General features: G+C 37.1%; 1 protein-coding gene across 6 annotated transcripts in view; it reads left to right on the top strand.

Moving 5' to 3' along the window:
* Positions 1 to 23,287, top strand: part of EVI5 (ecotropic viral integration site 5) — a 211,560-nt gene that overhangs the window by 21,805 nt on the left and 166,468 nt on the right. For all 6 annotated transcript variants that reach the window (XM_046645597.1, XM_046645596.1, XM_046645595.1 and 3 more), the window contains one exon: positions 21,351 to 21,580. In XM_046645597.1, coding sequence (XP_046501553.1) covers positions 21,432 to 21,580 — 149 coding nt within the window. In that variant the 5' untranslated portion in view covers positions 21,351 to 21,431. The remainder of the gene's footprint in view (positions 1 to 21,350; positions 21,581 to 23,287) is intronic.

The following is a 23,287-nucleotide window of genomic DNA, read 5'->3' as shown; positions in this document are numbered from 1 at the left end:
ACATCCAGGCAATGGAATATTATTCAGTGCTAAAAAGAAATGAGTTATCAAGCCATGAAAAGACACGGAGGGAACTTAAATGCCTATTACTAAGCCAATCTGAAAAGGCTACACACAGTATGATTCCAACTATATGACAATCTGGAAAAGGTAAAACTATGCAGACAGTGAAGAGATCAGTGGTTGCCAGGGGTTGAGGGGAGGGAAAGGATGAAGAGGCAGAGAACAGAGGATTTTTAGGGCATTGCAACTACTCTGAATAATGCTATGATGATGAATACTTGTTATTATGTATTTGTCTAAACCCAGAGATTGTACAACACCAAGAGTACCTTAATGTAAACTATGGACTTGGGTGGTAATGGTGTGTCAGTAGGTTCATCAGTTATAGCAAATATTCTTTCTGGTGGGGCTGTTGGTAATAGAGGCTATATATGTGTAGGTGCAGGGGATATATGGGAAATCCCTGTACCTTCTGCTCAATTTTGCTGTGAACCTAAAACTGTTCTAAAAAATAACGTTTATTTTTATACATTTTATTTTAGAAAAATAACATTTATTTCTATTTAACACAAAACCAAACAACCACAAAAATTACAAAAGTAGAAGATACTGAAAATTTTTAATATGAAGTACTAAAAAATTTTAATGTATGGAAGTCTTTAAAGTGGAAAAGGAAAGTTTTCTCCCTCTGCCTTTATTTCCTTTGCTAAATTCTCTCTTGAGGTAATTATTAATAGTTTGATATATAAGTTATCAAAAATGGAATTATACTGCACATCCTTTTCTTCACCAATAATTGCTTGATTCTTTCATATTGGGAATTAAAAATTCTTTTTAATGGCTGCATTGCATACTGCTGTATGGTGGTGTCATCATTTATTTGCTTATTCTTTGATTAATGGGCATTGTCGTCATCACCAATTCTTTTCTATTATAGATAATTCTCTTATTAATTTTAGCACATATGTCTTTATTAAAGTAAATAATTCTTTTGGACAGGTTACCGAGTCAGCCTGTGCACATGTAGAATTTTTATATATACTTCCAGGTAGTTCTTCAAAACAGCTATACTAATGTATGTACTCAGCAATAGTGTGTTTGAAAATACTCATTTGCTTTATGTGAAGCATCAGTTTTTTAAATTTTAAATTTTAATTTTTTGTGAGGAAGATTTGCTCTGAGCTAACATCTGTGCCAGTCGTCCTCTATTTTGTATGTGGTTTGCCACCACAGCATGGCTTGACAAGTGGTGTATGTCTGCACCCAGGATCTGAGCCCCTGAACCTGGGCCACTGAAGTGGAGCACGCTGGACGTAACACTACGCCATGGGGCTGGCCCCAGTATCAATTTTTTGTAATGAAATACTTAAGACTGAAAAGGTAAAAATAAAAATAACATAAATGCCTATCACAATGTACTATAATTATTTCCATGTTTGTCTTCTCATACTCCCTTACTGGTGAGCTAGTTGAGGACAAGACAGGACAGGAACCACGTGTCTTACTCATCTTCCCACTCCTTGCTAGCCCTATACCTATGCTTAGTAAGTATTTGTTGAGTGAAATTGATAGGACTCCAGTGGAGGAAAAGAACTTAGAAGAAATATTCAGTCCTGAAGCTGAGAGAGCTAGATTGTTGAGTCGTTAGGTAGCATGTAAAGACCACCCTGTTTATTCTGAAGAGTAGCCGTAGTAAGCTTCTGAACTACAATGCTACTTTGGCTGTAGGAGTTGGCACTGATTTTGAAGGCTTGGCATTTGGCTTCTACTTTGCTATTGTTCTTTGGGGCTTGGTTTAGGAGAAAATGTTTTTCTGTGGAAGATTTTAATTTTAGACTCCTAGGCATATTAACTGATGCTAAATTTTTTCTTTTCATTTTTCAAATATGAAAGAATTATAAGAGACCTAAAGGCCTTTCACTTGAGATTTTGCTGGTGTATGTAGCAGGAGGCCGTGCTTAGCTACACCCTTGTGGATAATGGATTATTTTTATTTAAAGATATGGAGCTGCAATATATTACCGCAGACAGTATTATACCTAATTTTAGAATAACTAGGCTTGTCTCACTTTTAATATTTATTAGTAAGTATGAGCCTCTCTGAACCTATTTTTTTCTTTTTTTTTGAGAAATTCTTGATTCATTTCCATGAATTCCAGCACCCCCTGCCAAATAACAGTGAAACAGTAGTTTCTCCAGTCTCAGTAAATGGCACCCCTGGTTGCTCAAGTCAGGGTAGATTGCACTCTTGATTCTTCTTTCTCCACATTCTCTACATCCGCTTCATCAGAAAGTCATTTTGTTTCCACTTCCACAATACTGTCTTGCCTACAAATATGCAAAGAAAATACATATATTTTCTTTGTCTCTGCTGCCCCCACAATGGCCTAAACCTTACTTATTTCTCACCTGTGCTTCTGTAACAGTCTCCTGCCTAGTCTCCCTACTCTGGCTTCCCTATAATCTCTTTATTTAGGAGAGTACTCTTTATAGAACAGAAAAGATCATACGATTCTTTACGTGTTTAAAACCCGAAGTGACTCCCAGTTGTGCTCCAAATAGATTCCAGATTACTTTCTTAGAAGACCCTTAATGACTGGGCCCCCATCAGCTTTTCCATTTTCACCTTCTACACTTCCACATAAACTACTATGCAGTAGGCATAACAAGTCTCCTCTTAGTTCTTCTAACCTGTGCTGTGCAATATGGAGGCCACTAGCCACATGTAACTACCAAGCACTTGGTCTGTGGCTAGTCTGAATTGAGATGTGCTGTAAGTGTAAAATACACCCTGAATTTCAGACTTCATATTAAAGAAAGAATGTAAAATATTTTGTTAAATATTCATTGTTTGTTGAAATAATGTTTTGGATGTGTTTGGGCTAAATAAAAGATGTAAGTTTACTTGTTTTTACTTTTTAAAGAATAGTTACTAGACAGTTTAAAATAACTATGTGGCTTGTACTTGTGGCTCACCTTATATTTCTATTGGACAGCCCTTTTCTAAGCTATCAAGTGTTTAAATTCCTCAGAGCCTTTGTACATGTTGTTCCTTTTTTTGCCTAGCTCTTTGCACAGCTGGCTTCTTTCTGCTCGTCTTCTAGATGTTAACTTGAATGTTGTCTTCTCCAAAAGGCAGTCCTTAACCACCCTATCAAATCAAGTTCTTGAGTGTTGCCTGCATCTTGTATATCCTTCCCTGCATTTGTTTGTTCACTATTTGTCTGACTTCTTTTTTTTTTTTTTTAAAGATTTTATTTTTTCCTTTTTCTCCCCAAAGCCCCCCGGTACATAGTTGTGTATTCTTCGTTGTGGGTTCTTCTAGTTGTAGCATGTGGGACGCTGCCTCAGCGTGGTCTGATGAGCAGTGCCATGTCCGCGCCCAGGATTCGAACTGACGAAACACTGGGCCGCCTGCAGCGGAGTGCGCGAACTTAACCACTCGGCCACCAGGCCAGCCCCTTGTCTGACTTCTTAACAAGCTCTATGAGGGGAAGAACTGTCTGTTTTGTTTAGGACTGTATGTTCATAGATATTCAGCAGCCAGTGAAGTGCTCTTTCAGAGTAGTTCTAAATAAATACTTGTCAAATGAGTAATACTGGAATATCTTCTTTTTAGGTCTCTTGTAAGAATCAAATATGTGAAAATATTTTATAAACTATAAGGGGTTGTACCAATGTAAAGGCCTGTGCCCTCTGGGAAATTAAGATTCATTTGGATGAAACATAGTCTGTGAATTTAGCCTGCATTTCAGAGTGTTCTTCAACTTTGCATCTGATAGTTTGACACAATGTTACATGTATTGTGTGACCTAGAGCTTTTGAGGGTTGTCATGTTTTGTAAATAAAATTTTAAAAGCGTTACCTCTATTTCTTTCCTCCAGGAGTTATTTTCTGTAGCTTTATTTTCTTTGTAGGGGTAGTTAGGGTATTCATTTTAAATCGTATCAGACTTCAGAAATAACAAGTGCTGAAATACTTGTAAATGAACCCTTGTTCCCTTGAGTTTTGGCTGTTATCTTTTTCTTGGCCATTCCTTGATGTGCTGAGTTTATGAGAATACAACTCAGTATTCTAGTCAGTAATCAGTTATCTCTCTTGCTTAAGTTAAGAATGAAATTCTTTAAGAAATTACCTCTATTGGAAGGATGCTTATCAGAAAGATCAATTTAGTTTGATTTTTTTCTTCATTAGTTTCACAACCACACATTTGAATGTAAGAAAACAAAGATTAATTAGCCTAGTTCGTACCATATTGATTATAAGCCCATCAATAGCAGCAGAGGCCTGGAGGAGGAGGATGATTCTTACTTTGTAAATTGTCAAAGATGGGGAAAGGAAACAACCAAGATTCCAAATATAATTTTGATATATGTAATTAGTTTAAACCTTTGGAAAAGCTTAGGAGATAGGTGAGGAGCACATCATGCGCCCTTTAAGTGGTACTAGTAGTAGTAACAGCAGCAACAGCAGCAGCAGAGGCGGTGGAGGCTGTAATAATGGCAAACATTTGAGTGCCTACTATGCCAGGTAGTGTTCTAAGTGTCACATGAACATATTTAATTTTCATGAAACCATAGGAGATTGATAAATTTATTAACCCACTTTTTTTAGATGAGGGATTGAGGCATCAAGTAGTTAAGTAAATTGCCCAAGGTCACACAGCTAGTAGGTGGTAGAGACGAGACTGGAAGCTGGGTGCAGAGTTCGTATTAAATCCAGCATAGAGTAAAAAGAGAAGTGGCCAGAAATGGATTTGTGGAGGACAGTGTCTGAAAAAGCATAAGAAGGGTCCAACACAAGATTACTGAGAAGTGGACTGGAAACTCTAAGGACATATTGTCATAAAAGCCACGGGAAGAGAGTGAGAGAAGGAAAAACATTGTTGGTATAAAAATAGCTGCATTTATTGAGTGCGAGGCATATGCTAAGTGCTTTGTGTACATTTTATTTATTGTTATGATTATCCCTATTTTATAAATAAGAAGCTGAGACTGAATGTCAGTAGTAAGTAGAAGATCTGGAGTTGAATCCAGGTCTCTAATTTCAGAGCCCAAGTGCTCAACCACTAAGTGGTCTTGCTTGGCAACAATATCAAGTGAGGTTATGTGAAATGAGGATTTGTAGAAAGTAGTGATTAAATTGGGAGGAAAGATAAGATTAAAATGCCAGCCCAGAGCCAGTCCTGATGGCCTACTGGTTAAGTTTGGTGTACTCTGCTTTGGCTGCCCAGGTTTGGTTCCCGGGTGTGGAACCACACTACCCATCTGTCAGTTGCCATGCTGTGGCCCCGGCTCACATAGAAGAACTAGAAGGACCTACAACTAGAATATACAACTATGTACTGGGGCTTTGGGGAGGGAAAAAAAAGAGACAGGAAGACTGGCAACAGATGTTAGCTCTGGGCGAATCTTTCCCACCAAAAAAAAAAAAAAAAAAAAAAAAAGAAAGAAACCAGCCCATGAAGTACAATAGCTGAATAGTAAGAGTTTAAGAAAAAGAGAAAATACAGGGAGGATTTCATCACAGAAATAAATCAGGAAAACTTCCCAGAACAGAAAGACATGAGTTTCGAAATTAAAAGGGCCCCTGAGAGTGCCGAGCACAATGGATGAAAAGAAGATTTATGTTAAGGCATTTCCATGCAGGGTTTCACAACTAAGGGGCCAAAGAGAAGAAGTTCCCGGAGGTCAAGGGAAAATGGGCTAATTAATAAAATTAGAGTGATTTTAGACTCTTCAACAGGAATACTGGAAGGTAAAAGACAACTGAAGGCAATAGCTTCAAAAATCTGAGAGAAAATTAATTCTAATCTAGTTTATAATGCAGCCAAATTTTCAAGTGTTAACAGTAGAATAAAGATATTTTCACAAATGCAGTGTCTCAGATTTTTTTTTTAAGATTGGCACCTGAGCTAACATCTGTTGCCAATCTTCCCTTTTTTTTTCTTCTTCTCCTCCCCAAAGTCCCCTAGCACGTAGTTGTATATTCTAGTTGTAGATTCCCCTCGTTGTGCTGTGTGGGACCTGCCTCAGCGTGGCCTGATGAGCGGTGCCATGTCCGCCCCCAGGATCCGAACCCGTGAAACCCCAGATCGTGCCCACTTCACCACTTGGCTACGGGGCTGGCCCCTTGGTGTTGATTTTTGATTCATTTTTTTCCTCATGTGTTATTTCATTATCTTGTTGCATGAAAACTGACTTTGGGAAACTAAATGTTATTTTGCTTTTGGTCATTTATCAAAACGAGTCTCCAGAGTATTGCTTTGTATCTGTGTGGTGGTGTTTGAATGAGCGTCTTCAGCTCTTGTAGTTCACCGATTTTCCCTGTATGAGTGGCTGATAATCTGTCTAACCCTCTGTGCCTCCATCCTCCCCTCTCCTAATGTTTTTTTTTCCCATTTTATTTATTAAATTTTTTATTTCCAGAGGTTCCATTTGGTTACTCTAAAAATCTGATTTTTTTTTTGATTGGTGAAAAAATATTTATAAACACATCCAAAATGTTTTAAGTACCATAAAATTCCTATGAACATTTAAAAATGATGATCTATATTTTTACATAGGATGGTATTCGTGAAATTTTAACAAACAATAGAGATTACAAAACAGTATGTATATCATGATCCTGATTATGTTAAAAATGACAGGAGTGTGATTATATATATGTAGAACATTGTGCAAGAATGAACACCAAGCTGTTAACATTGGTTAACCCTGAACGGTGGGGCTATAGCTAACTTTTACTTTGTAGAGATTTCTGTATTGTCTGACATCTTTACTTTTATAGTCAGAATTTAAAATATAGTAATTTCTATTGAAGAAAAAAAGATCCCAGTGCAGCAGACATTAGACAGATGTCTCATAGAGCAAGAATGGCAAGTATTTGGCCCAGTAGCTGGGGTAGATTGGCTTGTTTCCATCTCTTCCACTTCCCCCTGAAATAAGATTAGATGCCCAGCCCCATTACCTTGAGACTTCAGTGACTGTCTTTAGGCAGTGAATATTTTCCCATCCCACTGACTTTGGTCTTGGCGCTCTGACTTGCCTTGACCAATGGAGCGTGAGCAGGCATGCAGTAAGCTATATCTTAGCTGAGGCTCATGCACATTTGCTTGGCTTGGCTTGGCTTCTGCCTGTGCCATCCACCAGGAGAAGAACATGCCACAGGGAAATGCTGCTTCTTCAGCCTGGGTCCTAGAATGAGAGACGCTCAAGTCCAGCTGAGCTCAGCTGGCCGAGTCGAGGCAGTTGACCCGCAGACTCTGCCATGATGCTGATGTCACTCTTTTTTCTGATCTTTGTTAGTGTCCTTTTCCTTGTTCACTTAAAAAATTCTCTTATTGCTTTAAGCATTTTAGAAGTACTTATTTTATATTCTGTATTTGGTAATTCTAATAGTTGAAGTGCTTGTGTGTCTAATTCTGTGTTTGTTATTTTTTGAGTTTTATTTCCTTGAATTGTGAGCTTATTTCCATCTGTGTCAACTTTGTTGGCTTGACTGAGCTTTTTAAGTAAGGGGACTTCAAGAGCAGTTCCGTGAACATGAATTAGTATGGATATTTGGAAATCTGAGGCTGCGGCTCCGATTTTAGCAGGATGTACGTTGTGTTTGATAAGTTTGATCCACATTTTAGTGACCATTTGAATGCTTGGCAAACTGTTTTATTTACCAATAGTTTCATGTGCTCTAAACGGGGAGGGAGTTTTCCTTTAGCTGTCTGAGGTTAGCGTCATTTGGCTAATTAAAATTAATACTCATTCTATTTACTAGTTATCATTCTCTGCTTATTTTATATGTAGAACTTACTATTCTTTTATTCTACAGTTATTTATTGAGTATCAGCTTTATGATTGGCACAAGCTTTGATCCCAGGGATATGGAGATATTCAAGACAGTCACTTTTTGGGGGGAAGTCACGTAGTAGATAAAACTGAGAAAAACCTTATTGAGAACTTATGAATGCTCAGGCTTCGTTGTTCACATTATAGACTGGTTGCCTTCTAAAAGTTATAAGGTGTACTGGCAAGTAGAAGGGGTACCTTATTCTGAGGTAAGAGACAAAGGTGTTTTGGGGTGAATGAAGAAGTAAATGAGGAACTCACTTCATTATGGTGAGGCTGTTTGGGAATGTCTAAAGAACCACATGATAAAGAAAGCTGGGAATAGCATGAAGATAGAACTATGCTGGTGACCTGTGTTCAGATAAGGAGGGTTGTCAAACATTGCCTGAATCATTATCTGCTCTTTATTTTATGGAGAAATTTGTTCTGACCTAATTTTTTTTTTTTTTTTTGAGGAAGATTAGCCCTGAGCTAACATCTGCTGCCAATCCTCCTCTTTTTGCTGAGGAAGACTGGCCCTGAGCTAACATCCGTGCCCATGTTCCTCTGCTTTATATGTGGGACACCTACCACAGCACAGCTGGCCAAGTGGTGCCATGTCTGCACCCAGGATCCAAACCCACAAACCCCGGGCTGCCGAAGTGGAACATGCGAACTTAACCACTGCACCACTGGGCTGGCCCCGACCTAAATTTTTTAAAACAGCTTTCTTGATATATAATTCATATATGGTACAATTCAACTGTTTAATGTGTACAGTTCAGTGGTTTAATATATTCACAGATATGTGCAACCATCATCATAGTCAATTTTAGAACATTTTCATCACCTCAGAAAGAAACCTTGTACCCTTTAGCTATCACTGCCTTTACCTCCATTCTCCCCAGCCCTAAGCAATTGCTAATCAACTTTCCATCTATGGATAATGCCTGTTCTGGACATTTTGTATAAATGGAACCATTATATGTGGTATTTTGTGAACTGGCTTCCTTCACTTAGCATAATGTTTTCAAGATGAATGCATGTTATAGAATGTATCAGTACTTCATTCCTTTTTATAGCTGTGACCTAAATTTTTTAAAATGTAAATTTAATTATAAACTGCTTATGTCATTGAACTAAGCTCTTTTGAATATCTTTACTGAAATGTTTCTACTTTGTTTTACTCATTTATCTTAGTGAAAATATAAATATTTACAATAAAATCTTCAACTTACTTATATCCTATATTATTCAAAAACCGAGATTCCTGTTTCAGGAAAACTTCCTTGAATATCTTATTTCTTGGCATTGCTTTATCATACTAATCAAAATGCCATTTTAATAGCAGTGAAAAAGTAATGACGTGATTTAAATGCATTTGACATTGAGCCACAAATCAATGATAAATTTTCCTAGCTTAATTAAATGCTGTTCTGTCAGGCTTCCAGTGCATTTATGGAATTTTCTGCTTCCAATATTTACTTACTTTTTTCTTTTAAAGATTGGCACCTGAGCTAATAACTGTTGCCAATCTTCCTTTTTTTTTTTTTTTCTCTGCTTTTTCTCTCCAAATCCCGCCAGTATGTAGTTGTATATTTTCGTTGTGGGTCCTTCTAGTTGTGGCATGTGAGACGCCGCCTCAGCATGGCCCGATGAGTGGTGCCATGTCTGTGCCCAGGATCCAAACCAGTGAAACCCTGGGGAGCACGCAAACTTGACCACTCAGCCATGGGGCAGGCCCCTTTACTTACATTTTCTTAGTGTACTGTCTTTGTACCTACTCATAGCATACTACAGGTAATGAAAAAGATGTTTTTTCTCAACTATGAGTCCTCCATCCCCTGAAAACCAAAAACAAGTTCAGTATGATGTCCTTGTTAGCCACGTAAACTGTATGAATAGCAGTGGGGCATTGTCTAATGTAATGCCGGAAGATGAAAGGATAGCACAAAAAGACTAGGCAGGGTTCCACTCTGCTGTGCACAGATTAGCTAGGAGTCAGAATCAACTCGACAGCACTAACAATGATGTCTTTAAAAATATTCCATACTTTTAATTTCCTGGTTTTATTTTAAGCATTGTTAAATATTTTAATTTTGTTTTGTGAGATAATAGGATATTGTTCCAGTTACTCTAGCTGTTTGTTACATCATAAAACTTAGTGGCTTAAAACAGTCATTTTAGTATGTGCTTGGATTCTGTGGGTCAGGAATTTGGACAGAGCATTATGAGGAGGGCCTGTCTCTGCTTCATGATGCCTGTGAAGCTGAGAAGCTGGCAAGACTCAGAGGCTGGGGTTGACTCTTCATCTAGGGCCTGGAATCATTTGATGGTGTATTCACATTCATGTCTAGTGGTTGATGCTGGAAGCTCAAGTGGGCTGTTAGCTAGAATACCTATACTTGGCCTCTCCAGGGGGTCCCTGTTTGGGCTGGTTTAGGCCTCTTAACAGCATGATGACTGGGTTCCAAGAGTCAGTGTGAGTAATCACTTTTGGTGTACACCTTTGGTTGAGGCAGTCAAAAAGCTTTGCTCGTGTTCAAGAGGAGGGGACATAGACTTCACCACTCAATGGGAGGATGTCGGATAGGAAATGTGGCCATGTTATGGGTTGAATTGTGTCCTCCAAAAGATATGTTGAAGCCCTAACCCCCAGTATCTCAGAATGTGGCCTTATTTGGAAATAGAGTTGTTCTAAGTATAATTAGGGGAGAAGACACAGACGCCTGAGGGGAGAATGCCATTTGACAATGGAGGCAGAAATTGAAGTGATTGGAACTGCTGCAGCTACAAGCCAAGAAACCATAAGGATTGCTGGCAAAACCCCAGCGGCTAGGAAGAGGCAAGAATTCTTCCTACAGATTCTAGGGGGAGAATGACCTTGCTGACACTTTGATTTTGGACTTCTAGCCTCCTGAACTGTGAGACAATAAATTTCTGTGTTTTGTTTTTGTTTTTTCTGCTGAGGAAGATTAGTCCTGAGCTAACACCTGTGCCAGTCTTCCTTCATTTTTTGCATGTGGGTCACAGCCACAGCATGGTTGACGAGTGGTGGAGGTCTGTGCCTGGGATCTGAACTTGCGAAACTGGGCTGCCGAAGCAGAGTGTGATGAACTTAACCACTATACCACTGGGCCAGCCCTCCCTTTTTATTTTTTGGTGAGGAAGATTGGCCCTGAGGTAACATCTGTTGCCAATCTTCCTCTTTTTGCCTGAGGAAGATTGTCCCTGAGCCAACATCTGTGCCAGTATTCTGCTATTTTGTATGTGGGATGCTACTACACTGTGGCTTGATGACCAGTGTGTAGGTCTACACCTGGGATCTGAACCTGCGAGCCCCAGGCTGCCAAAGTGGAGCATGTGATCCTAACCCATATACCACCGGGCTGGCCCCCAACTTCTGTTGTTTTAAGCCATTCAATTTGTAGTACTTTGTTATGGAAGCTCTAGTAAACTAATATAGGCCATCTTTGGAAAATACAATCTCCTACAGATGTGTTGTGTATAGAAAATTATTCTATAGCTTTTTTTCTCCATTTGTACCTGGTAATGATGTATAGTCATTTTGCCCATCTACACTTTTCTTTATCCAACAGAAACTTACCAGGAGGGGTTGTTTTAATAGCCGTCAGTCTAGTTTATATGTTAACATTTTTTGGTGAAGGAGTATAATGCATTAAAAGTTGTTAGTGTATATAGCTGCAAAAGAAAGTTGGAATAGGAGTTACATTCATTGAAATGTGTTGTGTTTAACAATCAAAATTAATCAAAAGTTATTAAGGGAGTATTAAGTGCCTGCTGTTCACACAGCTTTGTTCTTAAGTCATCAGGAGGATTCATGAAAAGTAAAGAGTAGTCTGTTTGATCTGTTAAATTCTTTTTGGGTGACAATATGAATATATGTAAAAAAAATCTTTTTATTTCTTGAGGAACTAAGGGGCAGTATATCTAAATGGTTAATGATATAACAACTTAAGAATAATGTGACACATATACTATAGGGTTGTGGAGGTTAAATTAGGCGATAACATCAAGTATCTAAGTGCTCAGAAAGTATTTACTATTATCTTTATTAATGAATGTCAAAATATTTACTATATTCAAAAACGCCATAGAAATGGAGAGAAAAGTGAGATAGAACATGCAGTTATAAACACCTTAAAGAATGAGTACTGTTTGGAAACAGCAGCATTTCTCAGAATATGTTTTGCAGAAAGTGGTGAAAAAAGGATTTCTGGCCAAATTTGGAAAGTACCTTCCCCTCCCTTCTACCTTTGACAGTGTACAGTGATATAGTTATGTCCCTGAGACGTCCTATAATAAAAAAAATTTCACTTCATCTTCAGGGCTTCAACTTGCAGTAAGATGGTTTGCTACATAGCTTTTGGAAAAACTCTTCCTATATAAAGCATCTAGAAATGCAAACATCCTTTGAAATGCAAAGTTATGTTTCCAAGAAAGTAAGGAAAGTGTCCCTGGGCCAAAACCAGCCAGAAACTAGAAACCAGATGGCCTTCAAACCCACCCATGTGTTGGGGGCTGGCCCCGTGGTCGAGTGGTTAAGTTCGCACACTCCGCTGCAGGCGGCCCAGTGTTTCGTTGGTTCGAATCCTGGGCGCGGACATGGCACTGCTCATCAGACCACGCTGAGGCAGCGTCCCACATGCCACAACTAGAAGAACCCACAGCGAAGAATATACAACTATGTACCGGGGGGCTTTGGGGAGAAAAAGGAAATAATAAAATCTTTAAAAAAAAAAAAAAACCCCACCCATGTGTTGTGTGAATTATTTATTTACTTTTTGGACTTTTTTGAATGATCAAAAGAAAACTGGAGTAGCTATGTTAATTGCAGACAAAGCAGACTTGAGAAGAAAAATTTTCAGGCATTATGTAATGATTTTAAAGGTCCATTCACCAAGAAGACAACAGTGGTGAGGCAAAAACGAATAGAACTTCAAGGAGCAATAGACAAATTGGCCGTTCTAGTTGGAGGCGTCAGCACCTCTCCTTCAGTAACTGATAGATATAGCAGGCAGAAAATCAGTAAGTAGATGGCTGAACAGTACCTTCAATCAAGTGCATTTAATTGACGTTTACAGAGTACTTGATCCAGCAACAGCAGAACACACATTCTTCTCAGGCTCACGTGCAACAGTCACCACGATGGACTACATTCTGGGCCATGGCACCTTAACTTGTGCTCTTAGACCACAGTGGAATTGAGTTTGAAGTAACAGAAAGGTAGTTGGAAAATCTGAAAATATTTGGAGATTAAATAACACACTTATAAATAACACATGGGTCAAAAGAGGTCTCAAGAGAAATTTAAAATATTTTGAGCTAAAGGGAAATGGAAAGTAGCAAAAGCAGCACTTAAAGGTTAATTTATAGAATTGAATGAATATACTAGAAAAGAAGAAAGATGTAAAATCAGTAATCTAAGTTTCCACCTTAGGAAACTAGAGATAAGAGTGAAATAAACCTTAAACAAGTGGAAGAAAAGAAATAATACAAATTAGAGCATAAATAAATAAAATTGAAAACAGGAAGACAATAGAGAATATCAACGAAACTTAAAAGCTTTCCTTTGAAAAGATCAATAAAATTAACAAACCTCTAGCCAGGCTAATGAAGACCAAAAGAGAGAAGACACAAATTACTAATATAAGGAATGAAAGAGGTTAAGTTCAAAAAAAAATTTAATTGTGGTAAAATATACATAACAAAAAATTTCTGATTTTCACCATTTTTAAGTGTATAATTCCATGACATTAAGTACATTCACACTCTTGTGTAACCATCATCACCATTCATCTCCAGAGTACCCATTAAACTTCCCATTCCTCACGCCCCTGGCAGCGACCATTCTGCTTTCTCTCTCTGTGAATTTGACTACTCTAGGTACCTCACAGAAGTGGAATCATACAGTGTTTGTCATTTTGTGACTGGCTTATTTCACTTAACATACTGTCTTCAGGGTTCATTTATGTTGTAGCATACGTCAGAATTTCTTTCTTTTTTAAGACCAAATAATATTTCATTGTGTGTTTATAACACATTTTATCCGTTGACGAGCACTTGAGTTGCTTCTGCCATTTGGCTCTTGTGAATAATGCTGCTATGAACGTCGAGGCCCTTCTTTCAGTATTTTGGGTTATATATCCACAAGTGGAATTGGTGGGTCATATGGTGATTCTCTGTCCAGTTTTTTGAGGAACCATCATACTGTTTTCCACAGCAGCTGCACTGTTTTACATTCCCATCAGCAACGCCGGCGCTTGTTATTTCCCATTCTTTTTTTATAGTAGCCATCCTGATGTGTGTAAAGTAGTATCTCATTATGGCTTTGGTTTGCATTTCCCTAATTAGTGATGTTGAACATCTTTTTCATATGCTTATTGTGCTTATTGGCCATTTGTATATTTTTGGAGAAACATCATTTCAAGTCCCTGCCCATTTTTTAATTGGGCTGCCTGGGTTTGTTATTCTTGATTTCAGAAACTTTGTATAATATTCTGCATATAATCCCTTATCAGATATATGGTTTGCAAGTATTTTCTTCCATTCTGTGGGTTTCCTTTTCACTCTGTTGATAGTGTCCTTTGATGCACAAAAGTTTTAATTTTAATGACGTCCAGTTTATCTGATTTTTTCTTTTTTGTCTGTGCTTTTGGTATCATATTTAAGGAATCATTGCCAAATCATTGTCATGAAGCTTTTTCCCTGTATTTTCTTCTAAGAGTTTCATAGTTTTAGCCCTTATGTTTAGGTCTTTGATCCATTTTGAGGTAGTGGTAAATCTTTTAAATGATCTTAACTTGGATTTCTTATCTCTAAAATGAAGACATTACCTGTCCTACAGAATTGTGAGTAAGCATTAAATGAGTTTGTATTAAGTGAAAATCCTAAAAGGTAAAATACTGCATTGAATTGGCCTTGATAATTGTAAAATACACTAACCCAACAATGATGAAAAAAATAACTGTAACAGCCTAGTTATCTGAATTGTACCAATTTTTTTCTTTGTTTAATAAAATCAAGTGAAGTTAGTGTCTGTTTGAAGGCAATTTTGGAAAGTAAGCTTTGTTGTATAGTAGAATTCTGACCAACTTTCTGGAACCTCCAGCCTTCAGGTAATCAGTCTGAATCAAGAAGTCTCAAGAATAAAGATCATAGTGGTGGAAATGAGACTATTTTGCACCTCCTAATTCTTCGTCTCTCAGATGCTCCTCAGCCCACTGTAATCTGGTTTCTGCTTCCTTCGTGGTGAAATGGACTCACTTGAGGTCATTAGTGACCATATCCATTGCCAACTTTTGGTCTTGCTCACTCCTGATAGGGACTACACCCAATTCTTGTTTAACTCTTATTAACTTTCTGACCTTATGTAAGTTGTGTAACCTCTCTTTGTCATCATTTCCTTACTTTTGAAATGGGGAAAATAGTGATACCTACTTTAGAATATTTTAGATTTTGGATCTGAAATTGAGATCTTTAAAAGTAGTCCTTAATCCCGTTTACAATTACATCAAAAAGAATAAAATACTTAGGAATAAATTTAACAAAGGAGGTGAAAGACCTGTGCACTGAAAACCATGAAACACTAATGAAAGAAATTGGAGACAATACAAATAAATGGAAAGATATGCCGTGCTCATGGATGGGAAAAATTTATATTGTTAAAACGTCCACACTACCCAAGGCAATCTACAGATTCAGTGTCATCCCTGTTAAAATACCAATGGCATTTTTCACAGAATTAGAACAAATATTTCTTTTTTTTTAAAGGCTTTATTTTTCCTTTTTCTCCGAAAGCCCCCTGGTGCATAGTTGTCTATTTTTTTAGTTGTGGGCCCTTCTAGTTGTGGCATGTAGGATGCTGCTTCAGCAGGGCCAGATGAGCAGTGCCATGTCTGTGCCCAGGATTCAAACTTGCGAAACCCTGGGCTGCCAAACCAGAGCATGCGAACTTAACCACTTGGCCATGGGGCCGGCCCCTGGAACAAATATTTCTAAAATTTGTATGGAAGCACAAGGTACCCCAAATAGCCAAAGCAATCTTGAGAAAGAACAATAATAAAGCTGGAGGCATCACGCTCCCTGATTTCAAACTGTACTACAAAGCTGTAGTAATCAAAACAGTATGGTACTGGTACAAAAACAGACACATAAATCAGTGGAACAGAGTAGAGAGCCCAGAGATAAATCCACACCTATATGGTCAATTTATGACAAAGGAGGCAAGAATATACAATGGGGAAAAGGCAGTCTCTTCAATAAATGGTGCTGGGAAAACTGGGCACATATGTGCAAAAGAATGAAACTGGACCACTTTCTTACACCATATATGAAAATCAACTCAAAATGGATTAAAGTTTTAAATTTAAGACCTGAAACCATAAAACTCCTCGAACAACACATAAGTAGTAAACTCTTTGACATCGGTCTTAGCAGTATTTTTTGGAAATGTCTCCTCAGGCAAGAGTAACAAAAGCAAAAATAAACAAATGGGACTACCTCAAACTAAAATGCTTTTGCACGGTGAAGGAAACCATCAACAACAAAAAAAGGCAACCTATTGAATGGGAGAATGTATTTGCAAATGATACATCCAATAAGAGATTAACCAATATATTGTGTGTATATATAATCCAAAATATATGAAGAATTTATGCAAGTCAATATCAAAAAATAATCTGATTAAAAAATGTGCAGAGGACCTGAATACACGTTTTTCTAAAGAAGACACACAGATGGCCATCAGGTTCATGAAAAGGTGCTCAACATCAGTAATCATCAAATGTAAATCAAAACTACAATGAGACGTCACCTCGTATCTATCAGAATGGCTATTATCAAAAAGACAACAAATAACAAGTATTGTCGAGGATGTGAAGAAAAGGGAACCCTCGTGCACTCTTGGGGGGAATGTAAATTAGTGCAACTACTATGGAAAATAGTATTGAGGCTCCTCAAAAAATTAAAAATAGATCTACCATATGGTCCAGCATTACCACTTCTGGATGTTTATCTGAAGAAAACAAACACACTAATTTGAAAAGATATATGCACCCATATGTTCATTGCAGCCTTATTTACAATAGCCAAGACTTGGAAGCACCCCAGGTGTCCCTTGGTACATGAATGGATAAAGAAAATGTGGTGTGTATACACACACACACACACACACACACGCACACAGGGATTATTCAGCCATAGAAAAGAATGAAATCTTGCCATTTTTGAAAACATAGATGGATCTTGAAGGTATTACGCTAAGTGAAATAAGCCAGACAAAGAATAATATCATATGATTTCATGTATATATGGAATCTAAAAAACAAAACAAAAGAACAAACAAACAGAAGCAGACTTATAGATACAGAGAAAAATTGGTGCTTACCAGAGGGGTGGGGGTTAGGGAGAAGGACAAAATAGGTGAAGGGGTTAAGAGGTACAAACTTCCAGTCATAAAATAAGTCAGTCATGGGATGTAGTGTACAGCATAGGAAATATAGTCAACAACATTGTAATAACTTTGTATGATGACGGATGGTAACTAGTTGTATCAGGGTGATCATTTTGTAATGTAAATAAATGTTGAATCACTATATTGTACACTTGAAACTGATACAATATTGTATGTGAACTATACTTCAATAAAAAGAAAAAAGTAGTCCCTTTTGGGAGTTTAGACCATCCATATAAGTTCTTCTTCTTTTTTTTTTTTTGAGGAAGATTAGCCCTGAGCTAACATCTGCTGCCAATCCTCCTCTCCTCCCCCCCTTTTTTTTTTGCTGAGGAAGACTGGCCCTGAACTAACATTCCTGCGCATCTTCCTCTACTTTATACATGGGAGGCCTGCCACAGCATGGCTTGCCAAGTGGTGCCATGTCCACACCCGGGATCCGAGCTGGTGACCCTGGACCCCCAAAGCAGAACATGCTCACTTAACCACTGGGCCACTGGGCCAGCCTCATAACTTCTAATAAAATACAAAGTGATAAAGGAACCATGATTGTTTCTCATGGGAGATCTATTCAAGTATTGTAGTAATATTTAAGGCTTTTTCTAAACTTTATTTGTATTTATTTTATTAAGATTTTACTTTTTTAGAGCAATTTTAGGTTCACAGCAAAATTGAATGGAAAGTGCAGAGATTTCCCATATATGCCCTGCCACTCGCTTGCATACTTTTCCCCATTATCAACATCTCCACCAGAGTGGAATATGTGTTACAATTGGTGAACCTACATTGACACACCATGATTACCCAAAGTCCATACTTTATATTACAGTTCATCCTTGGTATTGTACATTCTGTGGGTTTGGACAAATCTATGACATGTTTCCATCATTATGGTATCTTACACGGTATTTTCACTGCCCTAAAAATCCTCTGCATTCTACCTGTTTATCCCTTCCCTCTTCCCAACCCGACAACCACTGATCTTTTTACTGTCTCCACAGTTTTGAATTTTCCAGAATGTCATATAGTTGGAATCATACGTTATGTGGCTTTTTCAGATTGACTAAGCCCTTTTAAAATTGAGATATAATTCACATACCATAACATTCACCCTTTAAAACTATATAGTTTAATGATATTTAGTATATTCGCAAGGTTGTGTAACCATCCCCACAGCCCCATCCCAGAACATTTTCGTCACTCCAGAAAGAAACCCTGTACCCATTAGCAGTCGTTCTCCAGCCGCGCTTCTCCAGCCCCTCAAAGCCACTAATGTACTTTCTGTCTCTGGATTTGCCTATTCTGGACATTTTATGTAAATGGAATCATACCGTATGTAGCCTTTTGTGTCTGATTACTAAGCCTTTTTAATGATGGCTTTAACCTTTTCAAAGTATGTTCATATTTAAAAATAAATGCATAACACCTCTATGAGGTAGACAGGAACTTTGTGACATAATGCATTGTCAGATTTACTATGTCTTCATGACCTCAGTTTACCATAGGATGAGGGAAAGGTTAAGAGGTGGCAGGGTGGAGATTTTGGAAAGTAGAGTTAAAGGAAAAATAAGACATGATGATATATGAAAAATAGCTCAGTCCTGTGGGATTTCTAGAACCATGAGTATTAAATCTTATTGAAGTGCAACTGCAATTAAATACTCCAATTACATGTAAGACTTTAAAATATGAAGATGGGTTGTTGAGCCTTCTCATTTCAGCAAGGTTGAGAGGATGCCACCATTGTGCTCTTCATTATTCCAAACTCTTTAAATGGAAGCCTGCTGCTACAGTGTGCAGAAAGGGTATGATAAATTTATTTGTTTTAATAAGTCAAAGCAAGTAGTAAGTGTCTTTTGCCTTTGCTGTAATTAACTCCAGTAGAGAACTTTTATATAATGGAAATGTGAAGCATTAATTTTTATAAAGTTGTAAGTATGTTTGAAATTAATGGTTGGTATTAGGAAAAAGTAACATTTCTATAAATTTTGCATGTTAGGTTTTCTGTTTTAAAATATAGTGTGCTTTTGGGATGTAAATTAGTGCCATCTTCACAATTGAATTTGTAGTTTAATAACTACGTAGAGAAGATCCGTAGGATAACAAATAACAGTAGGCTATCTTCACAGTTGTCTACCATGGCTCCTGCCGTTTCCTGGCACAAAGGAATTTCTGACTAAATTATTCTTTGGTTCCTATCTGGCTTTTTGCCCTGATCAGCTGTGCTACAGGTCTATGCAATGTGTGGACTTCTTTTGCCTCGAAGCCTAAATGATCTGTCTCATGCTTCTTTTCCTTGGCCCGCTACTTCATCCTGCTTGTCTTTCTTGGGGGTGCTTTCCTTGATACTAAGAATCCCCTGATCCCTTCTCTAATATCATTCCCAAGGGAAGTAAGTTCTAAAAGGGGAAAGTTAATGAAAAAAAATGAGGGGTATCCTTAGGTTAATAAAACTCTTGCCCCTATTCAGCACTTGTAATTAAATCTTCTTAGAAGTTCCAACCTCAAGTCGAGTGGCTTAACTATGACCTTAGTATCCATTTTCCATTTTATCCGTTCCCTACATTGAATTTTCCTGCTGGGTTGTGGTGAAGGAAGTCAGGGCAAAGGGATAGAAAGAGAGAGTCCTGTATGTATTGAGGTGAGGAGGAAAGCCTTGGGCAGCAACCCATGAGAGAGAGTTGTATCTACTAAGATAGTCTGGGTAGGATTTTTATTTGTATGTATATGTTGGTGTTTTAATTTGTGTATGTTTGAATTGCTAAATATAACCAAGAGTAGCTGAGAATATGCTGATTCAGAAAATAATTTATAATGCTGTAGCCATTTACCTATTACATACAATTTAAGATCTTCTCAAAGCATGTAAAAGCATTCATAGTTTTTAGCTTTTATATGTCTAAGCACTTCACAATCAACAAGCTCTTTTTATGATAGTTTTTAAAAAGTACAATCCTTTAAAAAACCTATTATACCTTATTTTGTAAACTCATGTAGCATTAAGAATGTCTAGTTTTATATAGATATTCAAATATGTTTATTGTTAACATTGTTTTTCATTACTGAAGTGATGCCTTGTTTGAATATTGTTTATGGATATTTTGTCTTTCAGTTGAACTTGTGTACATACCTGCTTAGGAGGTTGGCATGATTTATGATGAGTACATGGACATATGTATAATTCATTGAGTCTTTGAGATGGGAAGGGTCTTAAAGGCTTGTCTAGTCCTGGTTGCCCACCTAAAACAGAAACTTGTCTTCAACCAACTCTGCACATTCAGCTCTTATAATTGCTGCTTTCTTGTAGCCATTGGTGGGGAATGTCAGCTCTTTCTGGGCATTCCATTCTAGTTCTGAAAAATTCTAACTATTTGAAAATTGTACCTTGAATCTCTCTCACTCTAACTCAATCATTTATCATAATTTTGTTCTTCTAGAACTAGTCCTTTTTCTATAAAAATACTCTTTCGTGGTTTGAAGCCGTATCATGGGTCTCATTACATCCTATTTATGCTAAGCAAGCCCAGTTTTTGTGAAATGTTAGCCACATTACAGGATTTCTCTATCCTCATCACCTACTGGATATGGTTTAATTCCTTGGCTTTCAAGTGTTTTTAACTGCAACCCCAGGAAAGAATACACTTTATATTCCAACTCAGTACACCTATATGTATATACATGTAGTCCATAGTTTTATTACATATTTGTGACTGAAACAAAAATTTTGTCAGACAACATATCTTTTTCTGCTCTTTCTCATTTTTAAGAAATACTGGTGTTATTTGTTAAATTGATTTTATGACTCCTGGATGGATTTCAGCCTGAAGTTTGAAAATCACTGTTCTAATTTGTTCATGCTGCAGAACTGAAATGAACAGTTTCCAAAAGCTGGATGTTAGGATAATTGTTACTAAAACAAGTTTTACCTACATCATCTCAAAGAGAATATACTGATGGTGGTTGTTAAGTAAAACTTAACAGGATTATCAAGTTCTTGTTAATGAATACAGTAAAACTAAAATATGTGCAACTTTTATTTTTATCCTTAGGTGGCGACAGACAAGGTTGCAGAAAAGCTGAGTTCTACTCTCTCATGGGTGAAGAACACAGTATCACATACAGTCAGTCAAATGGCCAGTCAGGTGGCAAGTCCATCTACTTCATTACACACTACATCCTCATCTACCACCCTATCAACGCCAGGCCTTTCGCCATCTTCCCCATCACAGTTGAGTCCAGACGACTTAGAACTCCTGGCTAAACTGGAGGAACAAAATAGGTGAGTGCCCTTGCTTGGCTTTTCTCTCTCCAATGATCATACAAACTCAACCATTCATGTATGTATATATACCATATTCAAAATTTTAAATATTTACTCATATTAAGAATGTTTATTTTCTAGTATTTGGCTCCTTGTTTATCACACTTACTTAAAAGTATTCAAGTCTTTTTTGCAGGAGCTGGTCTTAAAACTAAAGTTGGACTAAAATTTTCGTCTGGCTCAAGAGAGCTTTTGAGATTTGTTTTTGTCGTATAGCAAATTCCCTAAATTCTTCCTGACTTTTAGAAATTTTTTTAAGGCAAATAAAACTATCATTTTTGTTTTAAACTCTCTAAATACTCCCCGTTCATGAAGTTGTAAAATAATGTAATTTAGGATGGATATCTGATTTTTGGTTTAAAGTGGAAATCTCATAAATTTGTTCATGGAAGGCAAAGTGTCCTTTTTCTTATTGAATATGAAATAGAATAGTTGTTTACTGTGCTAGGAATGTGTACTCTGGAACCTGTGTCACCCTTCACTATATTATTAGAAGCTTTTAAGGGCATCAGCTACAAAAGAATTACTGGAAGAGCAGCATTTTGTGTTGTCAAGATATATACCACCACTGGCTTTAAGGATAATAACAGATAATTTCTTACAACTTTTTTGACATATCACTTACATCATAAAGTACGCATACTTATGGTGTACAATTTGATAAGTTATGACATATGTATATCCTTGTGAAATAATCACCAAAATCAAGAAAATGAACATATCCACTATCCCCCTTCCTAGCCCCAGGCAGCCATTGATCTGCTTTCAGTCACTATAGATTAATTTTATAGAAATTTATAATTTTTTAGAAATGGAGTTTCTATAGAAATTTTAGAATGTTATAGAAATGTAATCATGTAGTATATACTCTTTTTCAATGGATTATTTCAGCGTAATTGCTTTGAGATTCATCCATGTTGTAGCATGTATGAATAGTTCATTCCTTTTTATTACTTAGTAGCATTACATTGTATGGATATATCACAGTTTGCTTACTCATCTGTTGTTATGAAATGCTGTAAACATTTGTAGATAAACCTTTGTATCAGTGTATGCTTTCATTTCTCCTGGGCAAATACCTAGGAATGGAATGACTGGTTTATATGGAAAGTGTACATTTAACTGGCAAACTGTTTTCCAGCCGGTCTATGCTTTTTCACATTCCCACCGTCAGTGTCTGAATATTTCAGTTCCTCTGCATCCTTGTCAACGCTTGGTATAGTCAGTCTTTTTGATTTTAGCCATTCTGATAGGGATTGGTGGCTTTAATTTGCATTTCCCTTAAGATATTGAGCATGTTTTTTGTGTGCTTATTTGCCATTATCTTCTTTGATAAAATGTCTGCCTGAAATTTTTGCCCATTAAAAAAAATTAGGTAGTTTGCTTTCTTATTATTGTGATTCGTGAGTTCTGTATGTATTTGGAATACAAGTCCTTTATCAGATATGTGCCTTTCAGATATTTTTTCCCAGTCTGTGGCTTATCATTCTCTTGACAGTATCTTTTGAAGAGCAAAAGTTTAAAATTTTGTTAAGATCCAATTTGAAATTATTCTTTGTGGATTGTGCTGTTGATGACCTAAGGTCACACAGATTGACTCCTATTATAGAAGTTTTGTAGTTTTAAGTTTTACATTTAGGTCTGTGTTCCATTTTGAGTTGATTT

This window comes from Equus quagga, chromosome 18 (assembly GCF_021613505.1).
Source record: "Equus quagga isolate Etosha38 chromosome 18, UCLA_HA_Equagga_1.0, whole genome shotgun sequence".
Lineage (NCBI taxonomy): Eukaryota > Metazoa > Chordata > Mammalia > Perissodactyla > Equidae > Equus > Equus quagga.
The sequence above is the reverse complement of the archived record's forward strand: the minus strand, read 5'-3'. Positions and strand labels throughout refer to the sequence as shown.